This window comes from Stegostoma tigrinum, chromosome 17 (genome assembly GCF_030684315.1).
Source record: "Stegostoma tigrinum isolate sSteTig4 chromosome 17, sSteTig4.hap1, whole genome shotgun sequence".
Taxonomy (NCBI): Eukaryota; Metazoa; Chordata; class Chondrichthyes; order Orectolobiformes; family Stegostomatidae; genus Stegostoma; species Stegostoma tigrinum.
Window position 1 is genome coordinate 56,651,277 of NC_081370.1, and position 27,038 is coordinate 56,678,314.

At 41.3% G+C, this 27,038-nt stretch overlaps 1 protein-coding gene across 7 annotated transcripts in view; it reads right to left on the reverse strand.

The window, feature by feature from the left end:
* LOC125459544 (growth arrest-specific protein 2-like) overlaps window positions 1–27,038 on the reverse strand; it is a 158,668-nt gene that overhangs the window by 79,454 nt on the left and 52,176 nt on the right. For all 7 annotated transcript variants that reach the window (XM_048546102.2, XM_048546103.2, XM_048546106.2 and 4 more), the window contains exons 4-6: window positions 25,346–25,487; window positions 17,928–17,991; window positions 4,344–4,482 (exon numbers count right to left, since the gene is read on the reverse strand). In XM_048546102.2, coding sequence (XP_048402059.1) covers window positions 4,344–4,482; window positions 17,928–17,991; window positions 25,346–25,487 — 345 coding nt within the window. The remainder of the gene's footprint in view (window positions 1–4,343; window positions 4,483–17,927; window positions 17,992–25,345; window positions 25,488–27,038) is intronic.

The window sequence follows — 27,038 nt, forward strand, 5'->3', positions numbered from 1 at the left end:
GGCCTTGGAGAGTGCACAACATAAGTTTACAAGAATGATACCTGGACTTCAGGAGTTAAGTTATGAACTGGGATAACACATATCAGCCCTATTTCCACTAGAATTTAGAAGGTTAAGAGGTGACCTCATCAAAATCTTTAAGACACTTTAGTGATTTTTAAGCGACTCTTAGATAGGTACATGGAGGATAGTAAAATGTAGGGTATGCAGGGTAGATTGTTCATAGTAAGTTGGCACAACATCGTGGGCTGAAGGGCCTGGACTGTGCTGTACTGTTCTATGTTCTATATTATCATGAAAATACAGGGTAAGTAAACTATTTCCATTGGTTGGAGATTCTAGAACCAGAGGGCATAGCCTGAGAATTAGGGCCAGTCCATTCAGGAGAGATATTAAAAAGTTCTACGCACAAAGGGTGGTAGAGGTTTGGCATTTTTTTTCCACAAATGGCAGTTGATGCGAGGTCAGTTGTTAGTTTTAATTCTGAGGTAGACAAATTTTTGTTAAGCAAAGGTATTAAGGGATGTGGGCCAAAGGCAGTGTAAAGACACTTAGGCAACATATCAGCCATGATCTCATTTATTGGTAGGCTCAAGCAATAGAATGGCCTACTACTATTCCTACATTCTTGTGGTCGACAGTAGACTGCTTCCCCACTGGTTCTGATATGTCCTACTCTAAGAAATTGGTCTGAAAACACCCTAGCACTGTTTTTCTGTGTCTACCTTTCCTAGCCTGATTCTCCTAATGCACATGTCTACTACCTTATGGTGCAGTTCTTGCCCCATTTATTTCTTCCTGTCTGCTCTGCCCCACAAAATACTTACTGTCAGGGGACTTGTAAACCACTCCCACCCCTTTTTTGACTTGTGCTATTTCTTATCTCAACCCAAACTGATTCTAAATCTTCGATAACAAAGTGTAGAGCTGGTTGAACACAGCTGGCCAAGCAGCATCAGAGGGGCAGGAAAGCTTACGTTTCGGGTCTGGAGTCTTCTTCAGAAATGGAGGAGGGGAAGGGGATTTTGAAATAAATAGGGAGAGAGGGGGAGGCAGATAGAAGATGGATAAAGGAGAAGTTAGGCGGAGAAGAGACAGACAGGTCAAAGAGGTGGGGATGGAGCCAGTAAAGGGAAGGAGTTAGGGAGGGGATAGGTCAGTCCAGGGAGGACGGACAGGTCAAGGAGGCAGGATGAGGCTCGTAGATAGGAGGTGAGGATGGGGCTTGAGGTGGGAGGAGTGGATAGGTGGGAGGTAGACGGACAGGTTAGGGAGGCGGGGATGAGATGGTATCAGAGATAATGGGAATTGCAGATGCTGGAGAATTCCAAGATAATAAAATGTGAGGCTGGATGAACACAGCAGGCCAAGCAGCATCTCAGGAGCACAAAAGCTGACGTTTCGGGCCTAGACACTTCATCAGAGAGGGGGATGGGGAGAGGGAACTGGAATAAATAGGGAGAGAGGGGGAGGCGGACCGAAGATGGAGAGTAAAGAAGATAGGTGGAGAGAGTATAGGTGGGGAGGTAGGGAGGGGATAGGTCAGTCCAGGGAAGACGGACAGGTCAAGGAGGTGGAATGAGGTTAGTAGGAAGATGGGGGTGCGGCTTGGGGTGGGAGGAAGGGATGGGTGAGAGGAAGAACCGGTTAGGGAGGCAGAGACTGGGTGGACTGGTTTTGAGATGCAGTGGGTGGCGGGGCGGGGGGGGAGAGCTGGGCTGGTTGTGTGGTGCAGTGGGGGGAGGGGACGAACTGGGCTGGTTTAGGGATGCAGTTGGGGAAGGGGAGAAATCTCCCCTTCCCCAACTGCATCCCTAAACCAGCCCAGTTCGTCCCCTCCCCCCACTGCACCACACAACCAACCCAGCTCTTCCCCCCCCACCCACTGCATCCCAAAACCAGTCCAACCTGTCTCTGCCTCCCTAACCGGTTCTTCCTCTCACCCATCCCTTCCTCCCACCCCAAGCCGCAACCCCATCTACCTACTAACCTCATCCCACCTCCTTGACCTGTCCGTCTTCCCTGGACTGACCTATCCCCTCCCTACCTCCCCACCTATACTCTCTCCACCTATCTTCTTTACTCTCCATCTTCGGTCCGCCTCCCCCTCTCTCCCTATTTATTCCAGTTCCCTCTCCCCATCCCCCTCTCTGATGAAGGGTCTAGGCCCGAAACGTCAGCTTTTGTGCTCCTGAGATGCTGCTTGGCCTGCCTGTGTTCACCCAGCCTCACATTTTATTATCGGGGATGAGATGGGCTGGTTTTGGGATGCAATCGGAGTGAAGGGGAGATCTTGAAGCTTGTGAAGTCCTTGATCTTCCTAGTTAAGGTCATCATCCAATGCTGAACTAATGCCATCTGTAATTAACAGAACTATCCCTGCAATTTCTCCCAGCTTTCAGTCATGTGGATATATCAAATACCTTCCTACATTCAGGTCCCAGCCTTGATCACCTTGAAACTAAGTCTCTGTAATGCCTGTTAAGCTAATCTCCCTACCCCCACCACATCCCAAAACCAGCCCGGCTTGTCTCCACCTCCCTAATCTGTCCTTCCTCCCACCTATCCTCTCCTCCAACCTCAGGCCCCACTCACATCTCCTATCTACTAACCTCATCCCGCCCTCTTGGCCTGGCCATCCTCCCTGGATAGACCTATCTCCTCCCTACCTCCCCATCTACACTCACCTTCACTGGTTCCATCCCTGCCTCTTTGACCTGTCTGTCTCCTCTCCACCTATCTTGTCCTCTATCCATCTTCTATCCACCTGCCCCTCTCTCTATTTACTTCAGAAACCCTTTCCCCTCCCCCATTTCTGAAGAAGGGTCCAGGCCCAAAATGTCAGCCTTCCTGCTCCTCTGATGCTGCTTGGCCTGCTGTGTTCATCCAGCTCTACACCTTGTTACCACCAATTCTCCAGCATCTGCAGTTCCTACTATCTCTGAAGCCATATATATTTATCACTTGTTACAAATGCTGTGTGTATATAGACACAGGTCCTTAATTTTTTTCAACAATTCTTGGAACCTTTGATCTTATCTGTTGATGCATTTTATATTTGTATGTTCTACCCCTTCCTGTTACGTATTGAAATATTTACATAAATTACTGCCTGATTCTTCAAGTCTGTTGTTTCCCTTTATTTCACCACATTACCCGTTACTTGATCTGTCCTGACATTAGTTAGTCTGACCCTTTGTACCACCAGTTATAAGAATTACAGCATGATACAGGTGTAGGCCATCCTAACAGCTCCCACTTTCCCAAGTTCTGGTGCTGGTGTCCCGTGAATTGAAATTTATTTTTGCTATATCGATCTTTGAGCATTACATTCCTCTCCCTAATCACTTTTACCATGTACCAATGTGCTTGGCTTGGGCAACAATTCAGATAATTGCCTCGTGATTCTGCTTTTTAATGCAGACCATAGCAGCTCAAACTCCTTCAACAGAACCTCCCTCTGGTTCTACCTATGTCATTGATGCAAACATTGGCCATGGGTCCTTCTCCTTCCACCACAAATTCCTCTCCAGCCCAGAGCACATCTCCCAAACCCAAAACAACCATTTGGATTCTTGCTCAGGGCCCCAGGGAACTGTATCTATTCCCCTGACTATACTACCTCCTACATCACTCAATTGCTAATATTTTTCAATCTCAAATGTCTTTGTGTATCAGTCCCCTGGTCAGTTAGCTCAGCCACCTTGGAGACCCTGTCATCATCAAAACAGCCTGAAGAAACCTCAAACCAGGACTGACATTCCAGCATTCATCCATTCCAGGTCCCCTTACATTCTTCATCTGCAGTCACCCCCTCGTCTCCCTGATCACTAGCTGAAGGAAAACACCCTATCCTAGCAGGTGTGATTTAATCAGAATTTGTTAGTTTTTAGCACTCGCGCTTTTTAACATATCAAATTTCTAGCATTTGTAGGTTTTTTTGTGTCCTTTTCATCTCCTTTGTGCAGATAATCTAGGTTTCATCAGGCAAAATGCAACTTGGCGAAGGAAGAATCTTGCTGTAGAGGGATCTGGAAAGTCCAGCTCTGGAAAGGTGGTGTCAGATCAAGCTGTAAATCAGTAATTTTCTGGTTCTGACTAGCACATCATTATTCAGCCGCATCTCTAGAGCTCACTACTGACTAGACTTGTCACTTCTGACAGACACAATCATAGAATTGTTACAATGCAGAAGGAGACAAATCTGCCCCCATTGTGTATGGACTTTTAAATGACATGTTGAGCATCCAAACACGACAGAATGCCAATCACTGTTTGGACTAAGTTAAGGAAGGTATACCTATCTACTTGTTACTTTAGTTGATATTTTTTATTTTACTTACTGCATCATCCAGTAACTTTCCTGCACTCTTCTTTCCAGGTGATTTAGTCGGAGTTGGAGATGGGGGAGGTGCCGAATGGGACTCTTCCTGTTCGATTTCTTTTTCCAGTTTGACCAATCCTGATGGCTCTACTCCAAACCTGGATTTCAAAGAAAAACAGTTCAGATGTCATGAATTGTTAAATTAATCGACACGCACAAACCCCAGTTTCCATTCGCAAGAAAGCTGGCGGAGTCTTGATTTGATTATGTGGGATGGTGTAAGTTATCTGTGCTGAAGTGTACAATTTTAATTTAATTGTTTCCATTCATGTGTAATGCAGGCCAAAATTAGCTTTACCTTTTGAAACACCAGTGATACCAATAGGAAAGACATTAGACAGGAATGGAAGCAATTATACAAAAATGTTCACACTGGGGAAGGAAAAAATAGTTCACATACTTTAATCTTCATTGTCAGATTACAGATGATTGCAGCAAAATCTTTTCAATGGAAAGGTTAAACTAGCTCATAAGCTCAGGATGTATCCTACCCTGCATCATATGTAACATTATAGCAATATATATATCAAATTGAAGCACAAAATAATCATAAATCACACCCTACACTCAGGTAATGAGATATTTGGCGGCCATAGCATTGTTTGACACATTATGTTCCGAGGTGAGATTGCTATTCAGCGTCCATTGTGCATTGTGCTTAATATTGCGCTTGGGGAAATCTGCTTTAAGTTTATTAAGGCTACTAAAAAGATAAAAGAAGCAATATATTGCTTAAGGTAATCAGCACCTACATGAGATATTTGTTCCACAGATGACGACGGACCACTGGTAGGTCCAGAGAAGGGGGACAGGAGTGATCAGACTGAAGGAGGGTGATCCCAATGGAGAGATAGGAAGGAAGGGTACCATCAGGAGATTGGGGGTAGGGCAGTGATTAAGTGATCTGGGAGAAAAGCTGAGTGGAGAGGGCAGCTACCATCTTCAGCTCTACAGAGGGGCTGGGGAGAAACACATGCGCCTCTTCATTCAGGTAAATCTTTCTTTTTAAATCAACTTACCTTTTTCATAGTGAGCTTCAGTAGGCTCTTTAAGGACTGCTAGTTAAGTAGCACATAAACCATATTTTCCTGTTTGGTGCCTGTGAATTGGGCACTGTGACAGTGAATGCCTCAGTGAATCTGTTTTTGCTGACTTTTAAAACTGATGGGAGAAACACCTGCCACCCCCTGTGGTAGGTCACCACAGCAAGTTAAATAGTAAGCCTATATTTTGTTCAATCATAAGAAATCTGAAGTAGAATAAATTCAGTGATTTTTAACCCATGGATATGTACTGCCATTAGTTGTTGAATATGTGTACCAGACTTGAAAATAAATGATTCATTGTTTGCACAGTGGAAGGAAAACAATTTATTGCATTCCCTGTTCAACACTTCTCCACTCTTTAGAAATGAATTGAATAATCATTTATTCAATGAACTTTAACATCTGCCTGATGACTCGCTCCATTACAAACTGCAAACAAAAATGGACTTTGACAGATTGAGCTGACTCAAACTTTTCAATGCTTTTGCTACTTCGACAGCAGTTGAAATTTAGAATTGATATCTTTTTATCCATAAGAATGGCAGAATGAGGAAGACACAGCTGAAGGGTACTTTTATATCTTTAGCTCTGCAATTTCTTCACAGTCAATTTCTAATCTCAACCATGCCTCTAGGTAGAGTGAAGCCAGGGATTTCAGAATAAAAGACGAGAAAACAGAATAGTAGATAGGACATATTTTGAAACTGCAATAGGTTTAGGGTTAGGGTTCGGGTTATATGGTGTTGCCACTTTCATTTCCAAGTCAGGAAGAATCAAAGGACATTACCAGGTGATTTATGCATTATTATAATTTATTTAAACAAGCCTTATCAGCTGTCATCATAATTCACATATTCAGTTTTAAGTAACAACCAAGTATAGAAATTGCTGGAGAAACTCAGCAACTCTGGCAGCATCTGTGGAGAGAACATAGCATTAACTTTTGATTCCTGTGAGTCTTCTTCAAAGTACAACATTGTTTTCTGAAGTAGGGTGACCAGACTCAAAACCTTAACACTGCTTTCTTTTCACAGATGCTGACAGACCTGCTGAGTTTCTCCAGCAATTTCTGCATTTGGTTGTTACTTATCATTGAATGTTGATGACAGCAATATTTCTCAAACAGACTTCCAGAGGGAATAAACAGTTAAAAAAAACAGAAGTAACAATACATGAAAATGAATGTACTGGTCATACTGGAGCTCCTTTTTGAGTTAAATGGCACAAGTGAGAACCATGTCTGTCATTTGCAAATTTTACTGTTTTGTTCACTTCTGGGTTCCACAATACTTTACCATACTTCCCTATCACTTTGCAAGAGAAGATAAACACACAAGCAGAGCCAGCAGGAACAAACCAGACTGGAACAGGTATACTTGCAGGTCCAAATTTGCATGGCCACCGCTGAGGCCTTAAACAGAAGTGTGAGAGAAAACAAAAGATGATGGCATCTTCAAACCTATAACTTTTTCTCCCAGCCCAGTTCCCACTCTCTTTACAATGTTTTCAGATTTACAACCTGCATTAATCATGTGCCTCCCTATGGCACAACTTTACCTGTGTGCCTTTTTCTTTTATTTTCCAATACCAAGGGCACAACTATGGCAGCGGGGGAATATTAAGGTGATGGTCATGTTGCAGACACAATATCATCAACTAAAATTACACTCCTAACTCAGATACTGACTCAACGTATTTCTTAGAAGATAACCCATAGCAGGATTGCACATGACAAAGCCTGGGCTTGAGTGGGCTACTGTTAATGAGCAGGTACCTACTCACTAGAGGACAAGACCAGCCTGTGATTTGCTGCAATCAAAGTTTGATGCGGCATCCTGCAGAAGAAAATTGAAGACAGTGCACAATAAAACACTTACTGCCTAGGGCAGTCTGCCAAAAAGCTTGTGGACAAAACCAAGGAGCATTTGAGTCTAGTTTCACAGTTGGCACAGAGCTTGAAGCATGGAAGTGGTGGGCAAGTCTGTCCACTTAATGTGGGCCAGACATTGATGAAGTATCTATGGTCAATGTTGCACATCCACTGGAACCGAAACAGCAGCTGCCCAATGTCTGTATTGCAGTAGAAGCAAAAGTTACAAGCATGCAAACTCAAATGGTTTCCATTATGACTGTGGATTTCAACATGCAAAGAATGTCAGAGCAGACCAGCAATTTGTCCTTCAGCAGATTACTTGAGTTCTTGGTAACATCCCAGATAGTGGCACTGTCTCCATGGTGCTCAAACCTTATGTATTTTTTAACAATATCAGTGATTATCCACTCATCCCTGCTACTCTGCCAGTGTCCTTGCTGTTACCTGCCAGCTGTCTAGTTCAGACTTCCACCAGTCATGCTAGGATGGTGAAATCTAAGTCTAAAACTGTTTAAGGTAAGTCCCAAAGGCTGCCTCTAATGTCTCTTATTGAAAATCAGCAGTTTTACAACAGTCATTCTCTCCACCAAGAGCAAAAAGGAATGTTCAGCATGTACTGTGACAACATGGATTTCATAGTTTCTGTTGTTTGTTTAAAAATTAAATCAAGGGATGAAGGTGTTATTGGCTAGGCCAGAATTTAACTACCCATCCCTATTTGCCCTCTGGGCAGTTAAGAGCCCATCTCATAGCTGTGGGTCTACAGTAACATCTAGGCCAGACAAGGGAAGATGAGCAGATTACCTTCCCTAAAGGGCAGCATTGAGCAGATGGATTTTTACAACAATTGACAGTGGTTACATGGTCACCACTAATCTAGCTTAGATTTTTCTTGAATTCAAATTCTACCATCTGTCAAGGTGGAATTTGAACTCCAGAATGTTAGCCTATGGTCCTAGTATGAGAGTGTAATGCCATTACTGCTACACTGCCACCTTCCCTGGTTATACATTTGGAGCTAGTGACAAGCCTTCATTGACTGCCCTCTCATTTGTTCCAGTGACTCAAAAGCACCAGGCACACAAGGGCAGCACGGCGGCTCAGTGGTTAGCACTGCTGCCTCACCGCGCCAGGAGCCCAGGTTCAATTCCACCCTCGGGCAACTGTCTGTGTGGAGTTTGCACGTTCTCCCCTTGTCTGTGTGGGTTTCCTCTGGGTACTCCTGTTCCCTCTCACAGTCAAGATATGCAGGTCAGGTGGATTGGCTAAGCTAAATTGCCTGTAGTATTCAGGGGTCTGTAGATTAGGTGGGTTATTGGGTGATGGGTCTGGGTGAGATGTTCCAAGGGTCAGTGTGGACCAGTTGGGCCAAAGGGCCTGTTTCCACACTGTAGGGATTCTATGAATGTTGCAGATTGAAGACATTATAGACTGGTGGATTAGCTGCCTTGCTAACACAGCAGCTGGACATTTGAGAGAGTGGAATCCTTTTCAGTTTGGTGTATGACAAGGTCGGCATGGGGTGCCCACAACGCCATGTGGGGAATCAAGAAATCTTAGCAAATTCACATTCTCAATCTGTTAGCTTGGCTCTGGCACCACAGAATGAAATGTGCAGAGCTCGCTTTGAATAGAGTTGCATGTATGAGAGGGAGTAACTATCTCCAGCTTTAAGAAGAGGACAGATGCACAGGCTCATCATCACAATAATATGCATGCCACTGCCAATGGTCTTTATCTTGCTCTGAGTTTACAGCTGTGGCTGCAATAGGTGGCAGGTTTTAATGGGATATCTTTATTGAAGCACACATTTTATACACAACATTTCTATTGGAAATTTGGTTGGAGAATTTTTCTGCAAATACCCTGGGCAAAAATAGCCTTCTGTGGACAGCCCTTTTCCATCAAATCTTCCTCTCTCTTGTAGCAGCCTCTCCTGCCATGCTTGAGTCTCTATTCATTCTCCTTGTGATGCTGTATTCCCAAGGGAATGCCTAATATTACATCCGTATCTGGGAGTTGCGTGGAAACTTAGAAATCTGCAAAGCATTCTTCAGTGCTGACCACACACTCCCTGTAGACCTTTGCAATTTAAAACAATGATAAAAATACCAGAAACTCACAGAAAATACAGCTAGAAGAAATCTACCAAAAATTTTGGAAGCATAATGCCATTCAATAGTATTGAATGAACACATTCAGCCATGCAAAGTTAAGACAGGGCTTTGGTCAAAGCACTAAACCCCAAAATGACATTGCTTGCTGCTTGTAATCATGATCTGAATGTTTCCGGTGGACAGTGCATACAAATGTCTACATCAAAATGCTATCTGCGCAATGTGTTTCCCATCACCATGTTTGCTTGTGAATTATGGAAACTATTTGAAACTCAAAGGACAATCATAGCACCCACAGATCAGATAAGTCCAATTTCTGACTTTTTCCAAAGATCTGACACAATTGTGGAATTGCCAGGTTACTCAGCTCTCTTAACAGAACAGCTTAGTATTGTGAGTACTTTAATTTGTTTTTTTATGTCATTCTGAAATCCTTTTCCCGATATCTTTCCCACCTCTTTCATATTAACATTAGGAATATCTGATCAGCAACCCTTGTTCTTTCCTTCATTTCTACTCGTCACCAAACCGAAATTCCTCTAAAACTCCCCCCTGTTTTTACATTGACCTCTCATCCTTCTGTTACTCTTCTCCAATCAAAACTCGCTCCAAGCTCATTTTGTCGATGAGATTCACCTTCTGCTCACATAGCCCTGTTTCCACTATACCGCTCACCACTCAAGTACCCTCTCTGGCCCCCATTTTAGCTGATACTGTCAACAGTGTTATTCCACTACCTGAACCAGTTGGTGAAGTTAAGAAGCTAGACCCAATATCGTGGTTGTTTATGGAGTCATGGAGACTCAGGGGATCTTTCAAAATGGCAGATGGGACCCAAATCTGGAAGTCTTATTCCCATTTCAAACAGATCCTATTTTGACTGGGGTGAAAGCAAAAAGAGGCCAAGACCTGACTCCCACATATTACAAACCCGAGCTCAGCAGGGTCACTTGAACTCAGTACTGAGTTCAAACAGATTCCATTTTCATTGGAACAAGGGCCACAGTTTTGTATTACAAATCTTTACTAATCTCCACCCATCAATACTTGTGCAGGCACATATAAGAAAATAGAAATTGGTATGCACACAAAGGAATGAAAAAGTGATCTATTTCTGTACTGACTTCCCATTCCACAACCTCTGACCTGACTCAAGCACAAAATCTATTTCAGAATTGTTTCATTCTACATCAGACACTATCTGAAACATATAATTGCCACTTTAAACTGACAAGCAGGGATTGAATACAAGCAGATGTTTGGTGTTCTCTGGCTTCCGATTGTGAATGTAAACTGGTTATTAGATTTTCTATCAACTTATTTGTGATATGAAAGCTGCATTAACAAGAAAAGACAAAGAAAAAAGAAACAATTCTCAATGCCATTTCACATTTGGACTCAAATAGAAAGTAGAATGCTGTAAATTGGAAAAAGCTGGAGATGTGTTAACACGCAAAGGTTATAAAAGGCAGGTTTCAGCCATTCTTGTCATGGTTATTGATTCACACCATAGGTATGTACAGCAGTAGTTAGGAAATAAAAACAGAACTTTGGCTCATTGTAAATGGTAGCTAAGGTACCCAAGTAAATAGGGATGAAACAGTAACTGCTTCAAGTCGTATCGATCCAAAAGAATTCCATTCTGCATACATGAAACTCTAGCCACTAATTGATTGCTTTTTTTGGCTAATAGCTCATGTGGCCTGTTTAGTGAGAAGTTAGCTGCACCACTGTGACTACATGCACTGAATATATCCTTTTCCTGTATGTCTGGAGGGGTTGACAAGTTGTAAATCTTCTTACTCTCACTGGGCCTCTTCCCATACCTGGCTTCACACTCACTCTTGACACAAACAGTCTGCTTCTGTGCAAGCTTCTCCTCAATCTTCCTCTTTTTGATTTACTTAATCCAGCAATTTTTTATACTTCGTTCCACAGAAAATCTCACCAAGTAATTGATGTTAATAGAAGATTTGTGTATCTTTCAATTCCTGTTTGTGACAAATATTAAATACAGTATATATCTTTCCTCACTAGTCAAGAGAAGAGAAATGATGTTGTGGGACTAAAAATAGTCTAAATATGTTATTATTAACCAGAAAGAACATGAACATGACATAATAAAAACTTTCTTTCCTTTTGCTTGGGTATTCTAAATTCAGTCACTCTGATATACAATAGTAAAGGCCAAACTAGCAACATTAAAATTAAAGATAAAACGTATGTGCTGCTTTGTAAGGAATTGTAGCTAATTGTGGAAATCCAACTACAAGGAGTATGAGAAGCCCAAAGGGAACAAATACAGTTGTGATCTCAGTTGATGGTGATAACGGACAAGTCACATTCCAGAATGAAGCCTAGTTTGACGGATCGTAAGTTTTGTTTTTCTTTTTGCTTACTCAGGATGTCAGTTACTGAACATCTTCCCAAAGGTTGCCAATAGAATTCATCAAAAGAACATAAATGTTACAACAAAAAGGAAAACACAATGTATGTTACACCAGACAAGAAAAATTAGAATGCGCTCCTTACAAACACCAGGAAGAAAGGTTCCTCACTTTATCCCTAGCAGCACGTAAACTTCTGTGAAGAGTCATCTTTATCTCCACGCAAAACCTTCTTGCTCAGTTCTTAAATCTTTTACTTACAAATTCTGTGTCTGATATTACCTCTCTCATTGACACCTGAAGAAGGAGTAAGACTTGGAAAGCTTGTATTTTCAAATAAACCTGTTGGACTGTAACCTGTGTCGTGGATTTCTGAATTTGTCCACCCCAATCCAAAACAGGTACTTCCACATCACTCTGGCTCAGTTGGCTTGGCCGTAGTCAATTTTCTTAGATGACTGACTGTACTTTTCTGTTTGCTATTTTCTTTATTTAAGGTGCCTCTCTGTCACCTGGCTTCTTAAATTCATGCCTTCAGCAGCTTTATAAGATGCCTTCTTCACTGATATGTCCCCAGTTTTCTTTCCTGGTGCTTTCTTTTCACTGTCTTCTAAGCAACTCAAGATTTCTTCTTAGCCCTAACTGCTTAGGGACCGCTAGCCTAACAGCAGCCTAGCTGTTACACCTCTACTCCCTGCATAAGCCTATTCTCACCATCTAGGCACGATAAACCTCAAGTCAACAAATACCTTAGTAATTATCTCCCTAGATTTCCTGGTCATTTAGCTAAAATCCAATGACTTATTGGAAATGATTATTTCCAACTCACTGATCAAAATGACTTTCTGACCATAAAAGAAACAAGTTAGACCTTCACCAAACTGAAAATTAAAATCCATTTTTCCTTCACTTTCGAATCATAGATCCCAAATAGTGCTAATATATTAATGTTATACTTAATTTACATCTAATTATACTTATAGCTACCCTACTCATTTCCTTCTGTGACAATCTCAAGACATTCAAATTGTACACCTCAGAACTCCACCACTAAAAGTTAGGTTTTCTGATATCTCCCAAAAATGGGAAGGCAATGGCCTAGCGGTATTATTGCTGGACTGTTAATCCAGAGACCCAGATAATGTTCTGGGTACCTGGGTTCAAATCCCCACCATGACAGATGGCGGAATTTGAATTCAATAAATATCTGGAATTAAGAATCTAATGATCACTGTGAATCCATTGTCAATTGTCATAAAAACCCATCTGGTTCACTAAGTCCTTTAAAGGAAAGAAACTGCCCTCCTGCCAGTTGTGGCCTATATGTGACTTCAGACCCACAGCAACATGATTGACTCTTAACTGCCCTTTGGGCAATTAGGAATGTGCAATAAATGCTGCCTAGCCAGCGATGCCCTCATTTCACGAATCAATTTAAAGAAGTTCCTTTATAGGCAGTTCCTTTTTTGTTTGCAGCTGGTTATTTTAATTCACTTCCTATAATACCTTTGGTGCACAATTCTAACAGCAGCATTCTTACTCCTTCAAATTTCAAAGCATACTTACATGCCCCATTTATTTCACAGACCTTCCATTAGACCTGTCATTGGCTATCCCACATTGAGATTACAGAATGCCTATGGATGAAGGAAGTTGTGTTTATAACTCAATTGTCTGGTATCAATGCACTGAAGCACAGGGATTACAATTATCAACTCAGGCTTAATTAATTGTGTGTGCCTTAGTCAACTGCTTTATTACCACTGTCACTACAGGTGGGCAGAGGTAAGATTTTTGCCTCTGTTAAGTCTCTCTCTGCAAATAATATATCTCAAAAACAAATGGATGGTTTTGGTGAATTCTGGGACATAGGACACAATCCAAGGGAGACATTATTAGTTTTGACAAAGATATGTATCCAAATCAGGGACTTTGAATTTTTTAAGTGAACATTAGGAGATATAGCAAATTGACATTATTTCAGAATGCTATAGGTTATTTCATTTGGAATATTGTTGATTGCCTTAGAATGTTGTGGGTTGTCTCATCTACTCTGGAAGGATTTGGCATAGCTAGCAAAATGTGATTTGAATATTCAGAGAATGCTGGTGAATGTGGGTTGGCCTGAAGCTTCCTCAGAATAAAAGAAATAAAATCCCTTAATAAAAATATTTCTTTTTCTGTTTTGTAGATATACAGCATTAACAGGCAGGGGAAAAAAAACTTAAAAGAACTGCTATGTATTGCACAAACATTGAGTTGAGCCAGTGGACATGATCTATTTGGATTTCCAAAAGGACTTTGACAAGTGCTACACAAGAGGCTGCTAAATACAATAACAGCCTATGATGTTAGGGGCAAGGTACAGGCATGGATAGAAGATAGACTGCCTGGCAGAAAGTCAGAGTGAAGGGATAAAGGTATATTTTTCAGGATAGCAGCCAGTGACTAGTGGAGTTCCGCAGGGGTCAGTGTTAAGGACACAACTATTGTTAGATATTATTGCCGTGGACAAAGTAACTGATAGAACTGTTGCTAAGTTTGTAGATGACACAGAGACAAATAGAACATAGAACATAGAAAAGTACAGCACAGTACAGGCCCTTCGGCCCATGATGTTGTGCCGTGGAATAATCCTAATCCAAAAATAAAATAACCTAACCTATATTCCCCTCAATTCACTGCTGTCCATGTGCCTGTCCACAAGTGGGGGGACAGGTATTGTTGAGGAAACAAAGAGTTTACAGAAGGATTTGGACAGGCAAGGAGACTGGGCAAAGAAGTGGCAGATCGAATATAATGTTACAAAGAGTGACATTATGCATTTTGGTCAGAAGAATAGACACTTAAACTACTTTCTAAATGAAGAAAGAGTACAGAAATCTGAACTCTCGGGTAATTAGGAGTCCTAGTTCAGGATTTTCTTTTAGTTAACAAGCAGGGCTAGAACACAAAAGCAGGGATGCACTGCTGAGGCTATATTAGGCTTTGGTTAGACTGTATATGGAACATTGAGAGCAGTTTTGGGCCCTGTATCTAACGAAGGATGTACTGGTGTTACAGGTGATCCAGAGGAGGTGGAGGATGGAGGACTTGTCACTGAAGAGAGGTTGAGGCCTCCGGGTCTGTACACCATGGAGTTTAAAAGGATGAGAGGGGGATCTCACTGAAACTTACAGAATGCTGACAGGCCTGGAGAGTGTGGACATGGAGAAGAGGTTTCCACTAGTAGGAGAGACTAGGATCTGAGGGTACAGCCTCAGAGTGGAGGGGCAATCCTTTGGAACAGCGATGAGGCTGCCACAGTGACTCAGTGCTTAGCATTGCTGCCTCACAGTGCCAGAGATCTGGGATTGATTCCAGCCTTGGCTGACAGTGTGGAGTTTGCACATTCTCCCCACATCTGTGTGAGACTCCTCCAGCTCTGGTTTCCTCCCACAGTCCAAAGATGTGCAGGTTAGATGGATTGGCCATGCTAAATTGGCCTGTAGTAACTACGGATGTGTAGGCTCGGTTGACTAGTCATGATTAATATAGGGATAGGTTAGGGGTCTGGGTAGGATATTCTTTGAAGGGTCAGCATAGACTCAATGGGTCAAATAGCCTTTTTCTACACTATGGATTCTATGAAATTTCTTCAGCCAGAGGATGGTGAATCTGTAGAACGCTTTGCTGCAAAAGCCTGCAGAAGCCAAGTCATTGAACGTACTTAAGACAGAAATAGATAGGTTCTTGATTAGTAAGGGGTTCAGAGTTTACAGGGAGAAGGTAGGAGAAAAATCCCTTCAGCCCATCGAGTCTGATTCGCCATAACACTGACATTACCATTAAAAGTGCGCTAATCCCTATTTCCTGCACTTGTCCAATATCCTTGAATCTTATGATATCTGAAGTGCTCAGCTTTTCAAAGGATGTAAGATTTCCAACCTCCACAGCCTTCTGAGGAATTGCATTCCAGATTCCCACCACCGGTGAGTGAAAGTTTTTTTTTTCAAATTCCCTCTAACTTTCCTGCCCCTTACCCTAAAACTAAGCCCCCTCATCATTCACCCCTCAACCAAGGGGAATAGCAGCTCTCTATTCACCCTGTCCACACCTCTCATAATCTTGTATACCTCAACCCTGTCCGTCCTCAGTCTTCTCTGCCATAGAGAAAACAATCAAAGCCGATCTAATCTCTTCTTGTCGCTCAATTTATCCATACCAAGCAAAATCCTAGTGAATCTCCTCTGTATCCCCTCTAGTGCTGTTATATCCTTCCTGTAGCGAGGTAACCAGAACTTCACACAGTACCACAGCTGTGGCCTGATCAATACTTTGTACAACTCCAACACTATCTCCTTGCTCTTGCACCCTATGTCATAACTGATGAAATCAAGTGTCCCATATAGCTGCTTAACTATCCTATTTGCATGTCTGCCCACTTCAGGGATCTGTGAATAACTACCCCAAGTTCGTCTAAGTTACCTAGTGTCCTGCCATTCATTAAATACTCCCTTATATTGTTTTTTCTTCCAAAGTGCACCACCTCAGACTGATTAAGGTTAGGTAGAATCTGCTATATCTAAATCTTCCTATAACCTACAACCATCCTCTTCGCTATACCAATCTTAGTGTCATCTGCAAATTTGCTTAACATTCCCCCCACATTTCATCCATATTATTTATGTAACTAACAAACAATAAGGGTTCCAGTACTGATCCTTGTGGTACACCGTCAGACACCAGCCTCCTTTTCAATTTCCACATGCACTAGAATAATAACATATCCCTCCCTAATCTTACCAACATCCATGTCCTTCTACTTGATAAATACCTATGCGAAGTGCTCAGTAAGGACTTCACCTACTTTCTCTTGCTCCACACATAATATTCTCTGCTTTGTCCTTGAAAGTCCTTTCCCTAACTACCCTCTTGCTCCTCATATACATAAAAGATTCCTTGGGATTCTCCCTAATCCAGTTTGCCAAGTACATTTCATGGCCCCTTTCAGTCTTACTAATTGCTTGTTTAAATTATTTCCTGCTTCCTTTATATTTCTCAAAGGCATGGTCTGATTTCAGTTTCCTAAACCTTACATAGGCTTCCCTTTCTTGTTGATGAAACTTTCTATACCTCTTGTAATCCAGGGTTCTTGAACCTTGCCCTCCTTATCTTTCGTCCTCACAGGAACATGCTGGTCCTAAAGTCTGGTTGTCTGAATTTTAAAAGACTCCCACATGTCAGATGTGGATAGAAATATATAAAATTATGAGAGACAGGATAGGGTGGATCATTGGAGTCTTTTTGTCAGAATTCAAATGTTAAATACTCAGGATATACATGGAAAGTGAGAGGGGAATAAAGTTCAAAGGACATTTGCAAGACAAGAGTTTTACACAAAGGGTGGTAGGTGCTGGAGTGAGTTGCAGGATAATGTGGTAGAAGATGATATGTTAACAACATTTAAGAGGCAATTCGACAAACACATGCACTGGCAGGGTATTGACGGATGTTGGCCATGTGCAGGCAGATGGGATTTGATTAAGAAGCCAACATAGTCAGTGCAGACATGGTGCACTGAAATGCCTGTTCCTGTGCTGTGCTGTCGTATCTTCTGTGCTCTATGTTGTACGAGGTCATCTGGAACAAGCAGGTGCATTTTCAACTTGAGAGTTCAAGCCCTAGATTACCACAACGTTTGTGGATGACCAAGGGTTCATATTCAACCACACCCTTTGCTTCAACTGAAAACCATGAAGCCTGCCACCTAGATGCACTCAGATCCACGCAAAGGGAGACAAAACTCAGTAGATTGTGTTGGTACAATAAATACCTCAACATTGCATGTCATGTCTGTCTGGATGTTGTTGAACATCATCACTGATGCATCAATCCACCGACACCCCTGAAAGGCAATGCATGGTTACCAAAACCTAACATGGCTTTCACTACCATTAAGACTACCACCATAATTTCTGTGCCAGTCACCATGATGAATCTTGCAGTTTGTGTCACCATTCAGACCTCTACTCCAGAAATGAGCAGAATGAGGCTGGCAGCACACACTGGATTGAGTAGTAAGATGACTGAAAATGATCCATGTTCACCTTTATAAAGAAAAGAGAAATGTAAATATACCTGGATGCAATTCTTCCCAATTCCAGCAAACACAGGCAGACTTCTCTGGGTTGTTTATGAAGGACTGTAAACATAAGGCATGAAGAACAATTAGCGCCTTAATGCTAACTATTAAACAACACTGCTGTGCAAATTATTTTTATAATATTTATACTTCAATTAATTATAGCACTTTCCACCTTATGACTTGATTTTGAATTCACGTTCATGCTACATATTCCTTTCAACTTTTGACTGCAGGCTGTATTGTCCTTGGACAGGTTTACATAACTTTAACTTGCAATTTCAAAAGAAAACTAAAAATAATGGATTTAAATTGTTTTCTCACGTAAGTCTATTATGCTTGAAGAAATTAGTATTACACAGCAAAGCAGAAAATTTGTAAAACTAAAATACTTTAGTATCATGCAATTAACTGGTCATCTCAAGATCACAAACTGAGTTCCAGTGAGAGCTAAGTCATGCAGTTTCTCAGTTCCAGTCCTCAACTGTTGATGCTGCATTCATCTAGGCAAAGGGAGAGTGCTCCATCAGACTACTCTTTCTTGTCTTGCAGGTAGTGGACTTTTGGGACTCTTCAGGTGAATTATACCAATGATAATAGTCAGATATAAGCTTCTTCTCAACAAAATGACTTTTAAATTCTCACTCTTGTCTTTAAATCTGTCCATGGTTTTGCCCCTTGTTAACTCTGAAATGTCCACTTGCCCATCAACACTCCCTGATACCTGCACTCCTCTAATTCTGGGCTTTTGATTAGCCATTCATTTAGTTGCCTTGGACTTAAACTCTGGTCATGCCTCCTTCCACCTTTGTCTTGCCCTACTTTGCTATTGTCCTTTGGGATACTGCTTCGCCATAGCTTCTGGAAATCTAATTGAATATGTCCTCTAGTGGATCTCAACAACTTGGCTGAAAAAACAACTGTGCAATTCTCATTAGACTGCAAGATGCTCCACCCAAAGTGGGATGAGTAAACTTTTGTTGCTGGGGTGGAGAGTTGTAATGTAGATTTTGGGCTGTCTGAAGGGCTCCTCCTCATTCATTCTGAGTCCACTGGATGGAGAATCAAGATTGGCTCAGTTCAATTGCCATATAACTAGCAAATCAACACATCTCATGGCATCACATTCCAATGAGTTTGGAGCCAAAGTACACTATGGTTTGATCGCCATCTCGCACTGGCTCAGGTGTGCACATTTTAAGGAGCAAAGGAGATACATTCAGTCCTTCAGCTGCATCCTTGGTGCAGGCCAACACTAACAAGAGCTGCAAACTTTAACATTCCAGTTGGAAGCTCCAGTCAGATTTGGGAAAGACTGGGGAGTAGGTAGAGATGTAACCGCCCGTAATCTCCTTGAGAGGTAGTTGACAATTGTGGATGGGGCATTATGAAGGGTTCACTGACATCCTTTAATTATCCTGGACATGCACACTGTCTCATGCATCAGAAACCCGCCTCAGAAACCACACTGGATGTAGGTTTTTATGGCTCATATGCTGGTTTGGGAAGAGGCCAGGTGTGAAACATTGCCAAGTATGGAACTTACCAAGGGAATCATGGGGCAGGCTTCCAGGGCAATGATCAAAGAAAACAATGATTGCACACATGAAATAGCTATCGTCAAAGATCTGCTAAAACTACCAGCCATTCTTTTTAGCATCTTGCAACACACAATGAACCAGAGATGAAAGTTTTTGCAGCTTTAGCTGCCATTCAGCTAGTAAGGGTCCGACATCAAGGCCAATTCAGTGACACCCAGTTTGGGTTCTACCAGGGTCACTCACCTCTTGACTTCATTACAGCCTTGGTTGAAACATGAATAACAGAGCTGAATTCCAGAGGTGACGTGAGAGTGACAGCCCTTAATATTAAGGTCAAATTTAACTGAGTGTAGCATCAGGGAGCCCAAACTAAATTGGAGTCAGTTGGAATCAGGGGGTAACTCTCTGCTGGTTGCAATCATACCTGGCACATAGGAATACGGTTGTTGCAAGTAAGTTAGCTCAGCTGGGCTTCCTCATGGTAGCGTCCTAGGCCCAACCATCACAAGCTACTTCATCAATGACCTCTATCATCAGATCAGAAGATGGGATGTTCGCCGATGTTTATGCAATGTTCAGCACCATTTGTGACTCCTCACATACTAAAGTAGTCCATGGTCAAATGTGGCAAGATCTGAACAATATCCAGATTCGGACTGAAAAGTGGAAAGTAACATTTGCACCACACAGATGCTAGGCAATGACCATCTCCAATAAAAGACCATCTAAACATCATCCCTTGGCAATCAATGGCATTACCATCACTGAATTCCCCACTGTCAATTACATATTAATAACTAAGTCACCATATAAATAGTGTCTCCCAGAGCAGTTCAGATGCTAGGAATACTGCAGAAAGGAATTCACCTCTTGACTCCCCAAATTCTGTCCACTATCCGCAAGGAACAAGTCAGGAGAGTGATGGAATACACCCCACTTGCCTGATGACTGCAGCTCTAAAAACACTTAAGAAGCTTGGCAACCATCCAGGACAAAACAGTCCGCTTGACTGACACCACATCTAAAAACACCTGCTCCCCCCACTTCTGATGCACAGTAGCAGCAGTGTGTACTATCTACAAGCGGCACTCAGAAATTCATCAAAGATCCTTACACTGTAGCTTCCAAACCCGTGACCACTGCCATCTAGAAGGGCTTGGGGTGGGGCGGGGGGGTCCTGGGGCAGCAGATATATTGAAACATCTCCACTTGCAAGATCACCTCCAAGCCACTCACCATCCTGAATTAGAAATATGTCTCAATTTTTTCACTGTTCGTGGCTCATAATCCTGAAATTCTCTCGTTATTGGCACTGTGGGTCTATCTACAACAAAGGGACTACAGTGGTTCAAGAAGGCAGTGCAGCAGTATCTTATCAGGGGTAACTTGGAATGGGTAGTAAACTGTGACCCAGCTAGTGATGCCTATGTGCCATAAGTGAATAAAAAAAAGTCAACAGTGAGGGTTGGCCAGAAACTGCTTCAACAGACTTCATGCAGCTAACTGCAACTCTCTGACAAGCAATGATGAAGGCAATTCAGGATGGCTTGGGAGACAATCCACTGTTGGTTTAAAGGAGTAACTGAAGAACTCTGCAGAATTTTGCAAGCATCCGCTCATCTAGGTTTCCAGGCAGTAACTGATGGTCTCTTTGCTAAAACAGAGCCAAGTTATTTCCTTTGCCTTGGATACAGGGAGCTAGTTTTTTAGTTTTTTACAGGGAGCTAGGTTGTTGGTTTTATTGATAGATCAGATTTTCCACAGGTGTAGTGTGCAGCCAATTTCTATGATATAGCGATTAGAGTGCCCTTATAGTAACCATCAGTGTTCATCATTCGAAATGCCTTCCATTCTATGAATGTGCAGATCACCTAGGAGCAAACACTATCTAGGGGCTGTATTGACTCTGACATTCTGCAGCATTCATACGAGGCAGCAGTTTTTTTACAAGCCCCTTGTGTGTATACAGGACTGGCTGCTCACTGACCAAGGCTACTCCCTCATGAGTTGGCTAATGACACCTATAAGGAATACTCAGACTGACGCTTACGAGAGACATAACATCGTATCCCTCTACAAAGGCCAGATAATGACCTTCCGAAAATGAGATTTGGAAGCTCCATCCACTCAGGTGATGCACTGCTGTATGACCCAGACAGAGCATCCCTCATCTTTGCAGCATACTCTCCACAACTTCCCTCAAATAAAGGCGGGATGGCCTAACTGGCAACGCACACTTCCCATGAATGAATGAGAAAAAAAATGTCATAGGTCAAAAACTAACCTTTAACTGCACCTTTTATCTTAACCAAAACCTGATCCAGAGAAAACTATTTTTTCACGAAAAGAAAACACCAATAGATTTTACTCAAATTATATGCCTCAGATATGGAGCTGTATCATCAACAGCACTTTCACAGATTCAGATCAAGAATCACAGCTAAAATTGAGTCGTGACAGGCACTGGATAGTGTCTGCTTCCAGATGATCAGCATGTTCACAGAATGGAAAGCTTTTCTAATGATGAATATTGATGGTTACTGTCAAGGCATTATAATCACCACATCGCAGCCACATTCTTCTGAACTGATGGCAACTACCATTGCCAATATTGTTCTGTGCTCTGGTGATATCAATTGGTGGTATCAATTCTGAAAGCTCTTGTCAGATCAAAGATGACTCCAGCCTACAGCAGAATACATTTTCAGTTTGGATGTCAGCAGTTAGCACTGCTACCTCACAGTGCCAAGGACCCAGGTTTAATTCCAGCTTCAGACGACTATCAGTATGGAGTTTGCACAGTCTCCCCATGTCTGTATGGATATCCTCTCACAGTCCAAAGATGTGCAGGTCAGGTGGATTGGCCATGGAAAATGCAGGGTTACAGGGTTAAAGTGGGGGGTGTGTGCTGGGTCTGGGTGTGATGCGCTTCAGAGGGCTTGCACTGGACTCATTTGGCCAAATGGCCTGCTTCTGAACCATAGGGATTTGACGATTGTATTGCAACTGACGGGAAAAAGGACAGAAAGCATTTCCTTATTTGAGTAAATCGTTACTAAGACTGCCACAGAAAACTGCATCATCATCAATGTATCTCACTTTTTTAGTTACCAGAAGCCTGGCAGACTCTAGAATGGGGCAGAACTGATTTGTTTTGAATAATAAATTTATCACAAATGAATATCACACAAAATAGACTAATGTTTAACTCGTCACTAATGGTAGGCCAACAAACACTTCTTTGGTAATGTTTGGTAGGACTAAATATTTTCATTGGTTAAAAGTGAAGCTAGCTCATTTACCATGCACCTTAAAGCAGAAACCAGAGATTGTGAAACTTTATTCACCATATGAGTAATCTTGAGCCACAGGCTAAAGTTTTGGGGACATAGGTTCATACCATTACAGAATATAGTGAAATTTGAATTTAATTAAAATGTCTGGAATTAAAACCTAACTTAATAGCAGCCCTGTAAACAGGATTGATTGTTGTAAAAAAAATTGGTTCATTAATACCCTTAAGAGTAGGAAATTTTCCATCATTACTGGTCTGGAAAAGTGTGATTCCACTCTACAGAAATGAGGTTCATTTTTAACCACCCTCTGAAGTGACTTAGAGATCCAACCAATTCAAGGGACAATTAGGAATGGGAAACAAATGCTGGCCTTGCCATTGATATCTATATTGTATATAAAAATTTTTTTTTTCAAAAAATAGTCCATAGGATTAACTAACTAACCACAACTAACTGCTGCACCTCTGTGGCAGGTCACATACAAATAAGAAAGTCCCTGGTTAATTATCTCAGGAGCACAGGACAACTGTGTTCATACTGCATAAACATCATGGATGAAATAATTCATTTGTACGTCCGTGTCTATGTATGCACGTGCGTCCATTTTCGTGTGTGTGTGTGTGCGCGCGCGCATGCGCGCACGGTGGGGGAGGGGGTGGCGTGTGGGAGTAGTGGGATGATAGTGGAAGATCACTGGAAATTTGAGCCTTGAGTAGGTGTTCACTTTCTCAAAGCAGCTCTGTATTGCATTTTTTCACATTTGCTTACTTGCTGGTAAGTGCGACATTGCCATATCCATACCTATGAGAACCAGACAGAAATACTACTAATGACTGCTTCATTCAAACCAACCTAATTTCTCAAAGTAATTCCAAGGTTACTTATTAACAGTGGCGAATTCCTATTTTAGGCAACCATATGGGAAAAGGCCAAACCAAATTTTGGTTTGGGCACTTTTTAGATGTCCTTTAGGCACAGAATGTTAGGCCCCAATATTGGACATTGTGCACTATTTACACTTGGTTCAGAATAGATCCAATCATTGATTGAGCAACAAATCCAGCAGCATTCATTCTAAAAGAAAAATGATTAAACTCTTGTTGATACAATTTTCCTCAAGTAACAGACTCACTATATTTTGTGATCAGAGATAATGGGAACTGCAGATGCTGGAGAATCTGAGATAACAAAGTGTGGAGCTGGATGAACACAGCAGGCCAAGCAACATCGTAGTTTTGCGCTCCTAAGATGCTGCTTGGCCTGCTGTGTTCATCCAGCTCCACATTTTGTTACCACTATATTTTGTTTCATCTTGAGTATTTATGTTGCTAAAGAAATGCAATCTGATTTTAGTATTTTAATTAACTATATCTTTTATAATAATAGTACACAAATTTCCTGCATGATCTAAACAAACGTATCAGTGAAACATTACAATGATCTTTAATCTCATTCAACCTGAGGCTCGAAGAACAAAAGAACTAGCCAGCTTTCCTGCTCCCAATTACTATCCAAAGTTACTGGTACTGTACATTTTAAAATCCCGCACATATTAAAATCTAAAGATATATTTTGACATGTAAAGAGTTTAATGCAGGTTTTATTATTTCTAATTAGTTTTCAATTTGAATTCTAGGTAAACAACAAGTGAGGAGTTTAACCTTCTTAAAATACTGCTCCAAATAAATACCTGATGTTAATACATAACTGAAGGGTATTGAAATGATGCAGGTGAAGAGGCAGCATAAGTTCACTGTAACTAAATTCCATCCAATCAAGTGGGATCTTTTTAGACAAACTACAAGTCCTGTTAGCGTACTGATTATGGATTATCAGACGTTCAGCCAACACATAGGTTGTTCTCACATGCATAAATTCAAAGTGAAAATGAATGTGGTTTTTGTGCACAGTAAATGGGTAGGGCTATGGTTGTTGGAAGAAATCAGACAGCGAAGTCAGTCAAAAGACACAAATTACAACACTGATCAAACAAATCATATAATACACAGCATTCCAACACCAACTGAGGTGGAACCTTTATCAGAATCCCTGCTTCAGGTCTTCTTTGTCTCACAATGAAGAAGGCTCCTTCGATTGGCGGTATGTCCTAAAAAAGTAATATTTGAGCCAACAGTGTCAAAGTGCAGATAATCACTATTGAGGCTATTTCTCTTGAGAAAACTGACAGTTTCATGTTGCATTTTAGTATGTCAGAGAAAAGAAGTAATAAGTATGTCAAGCTGTCAGTTTGAAACAATAGTGCAAAATAGTTCCATTAATACATAGAAAAATGCATATCAGTTACTTGAACGATACACACTGCAGTCAGTTTTTGTCAAGTGAACTTTTATCTTTTTTGAGAAAAGAGGTTTTTCAGATGCACAAAGGCTCATTTATTCTCCAGGCAATATAGACAGTGCATTCATCAAACTAAATCAAGCTTTTCACTTAGAACTCAAAGCACCAGTGCAGATCACAGAAATTATTCAGCCTATCACAATACAATCTTCAAGATATTCCATATTGCAGTTCATTCTAATATGGTATGTCATGATGTAAACATAACTGACTACATACCTAAACCTTCTGACTCGAAAAGAAAAGTATCATCCACCCCTACTTCTCTACACCAGGCAAGGAAGTTCGCAGTATTGTCACGGGCAAAGAAAGAACCCGAAGCGGCATTCGGTTTGCAAGGAATTTTCTTTAGAAGCAGACGCTGTGAATATAAAGACAAGTATTGATTCATTAAAGAAAATGTCTCAGGCTGATGAAGTATGTGGCAAGTTGTATACTCATCCATCAAACATATATTAGAAGTTTTAAATCTGCACAAACTTCCAATATGTGCCACTTAAATACTGTATTTCTGGCACACTTATTCATGCCTTAAGCTATATCATTGGTTTGTCTTCATATACACATGATGGTCAATGGGTTACCCTGAATTTCTTTCATTTTTGCAAAACATTTTATGACAACAATTTTAATTTAATATTTCAATCTTTGTTAGCTCAAACCTTCACATTGCCCAGAATAAGTGTTGCAACAAAATTTGAGAAAATATGCATTTCACAATAACATGATTATATACACATTGGAGACTACTTTGTGTAATCTGATCCTTTCTTTCAATCTTTCGTTTGAGGGCCTCAGTCACTAAAAACTTAGATTTAGAATTGAGATTTGAGTTCACACCTGTGACTCCGCTAAGTGAATTTTGACTGCACAATTAATGTTCCAGAATGTATCAGAAGCAATCAGCTACACTAAACCATATGCTTATTTGGTATAAAAAGGTATAAAGCTGGATGAGCATAGCAGGCCAAGCAGCATCAGAGGAGCAGGAAGGCTGGCGTTTCGGACCTTGAACCTTCTTCAGAAAGGGGTCTAGGCCCGAAACGTCACCTTTCCTGCTCCTCTGATGCTGCTTGACCCGCTGCAGTCATCCAGCTTTACACCTTGTTATCTCAGATTCTCTAGCATCTGCAGTTCCTACTATCTCTGAAACAATTTTAACCCCAGTGCGAAGCCATTCCTGAAGAAAGGTCTAGGCCCGAAATGTCAGCCTTCATGCTCCTCTGATGTTGCTTGGCCTGCTGTGTTCATCCAGCTCTACACCTTGTTATCTCAGATTTTCCAGCATCTGCAGTTTCAACTATCTCTGCTTATTTCGTATCTTCAGTTTTATGTTCACTATACCATTTGCAGATGATTTTGAAAAAGAATGCTTTTAACTTGCTTATCTCAGATATAATTTATATTGAGTGTCTTCAGAAGTCGTGTCTGCTGATGAAGTGAGAAAAATTACAGCAAAAACATTACATATCTCAACTTGTTACAGAGATAGTAGGAACTGCCAATGCTGGAGAATCTGAGATAACAAGGTGTACCGCTGGATGAACACAGCAAGCCAAGCAGCATCAGAGGAACAGGAAAGCTAATGTTTTGGGTCTAGACCCTTCTTCAGAAAATAAAAATTTATGAAGAAGGGCCTAGACCTAAAATGTCAGCTTTCCTGCTCCTCAGATGCTGCTTGGCCTGCTGTGTTCATCCAGCTCTACACATATCTAGCCTTGATTTTTAATGTTGTATGAACTTCAAAAAATGTAGTAATGTAGAAGTCCCTCAACATGCAACTGCTCTTGAAAAGAAGAGCACACTTGGTCTTGAATCTGCTTTTGCATTTGAAAGATTACTTGTCGCATTGTAAAAATTACATTTGATGGCATTTCCTGGTAACTTTTTCTATTAAACAGCGTTTAATTTG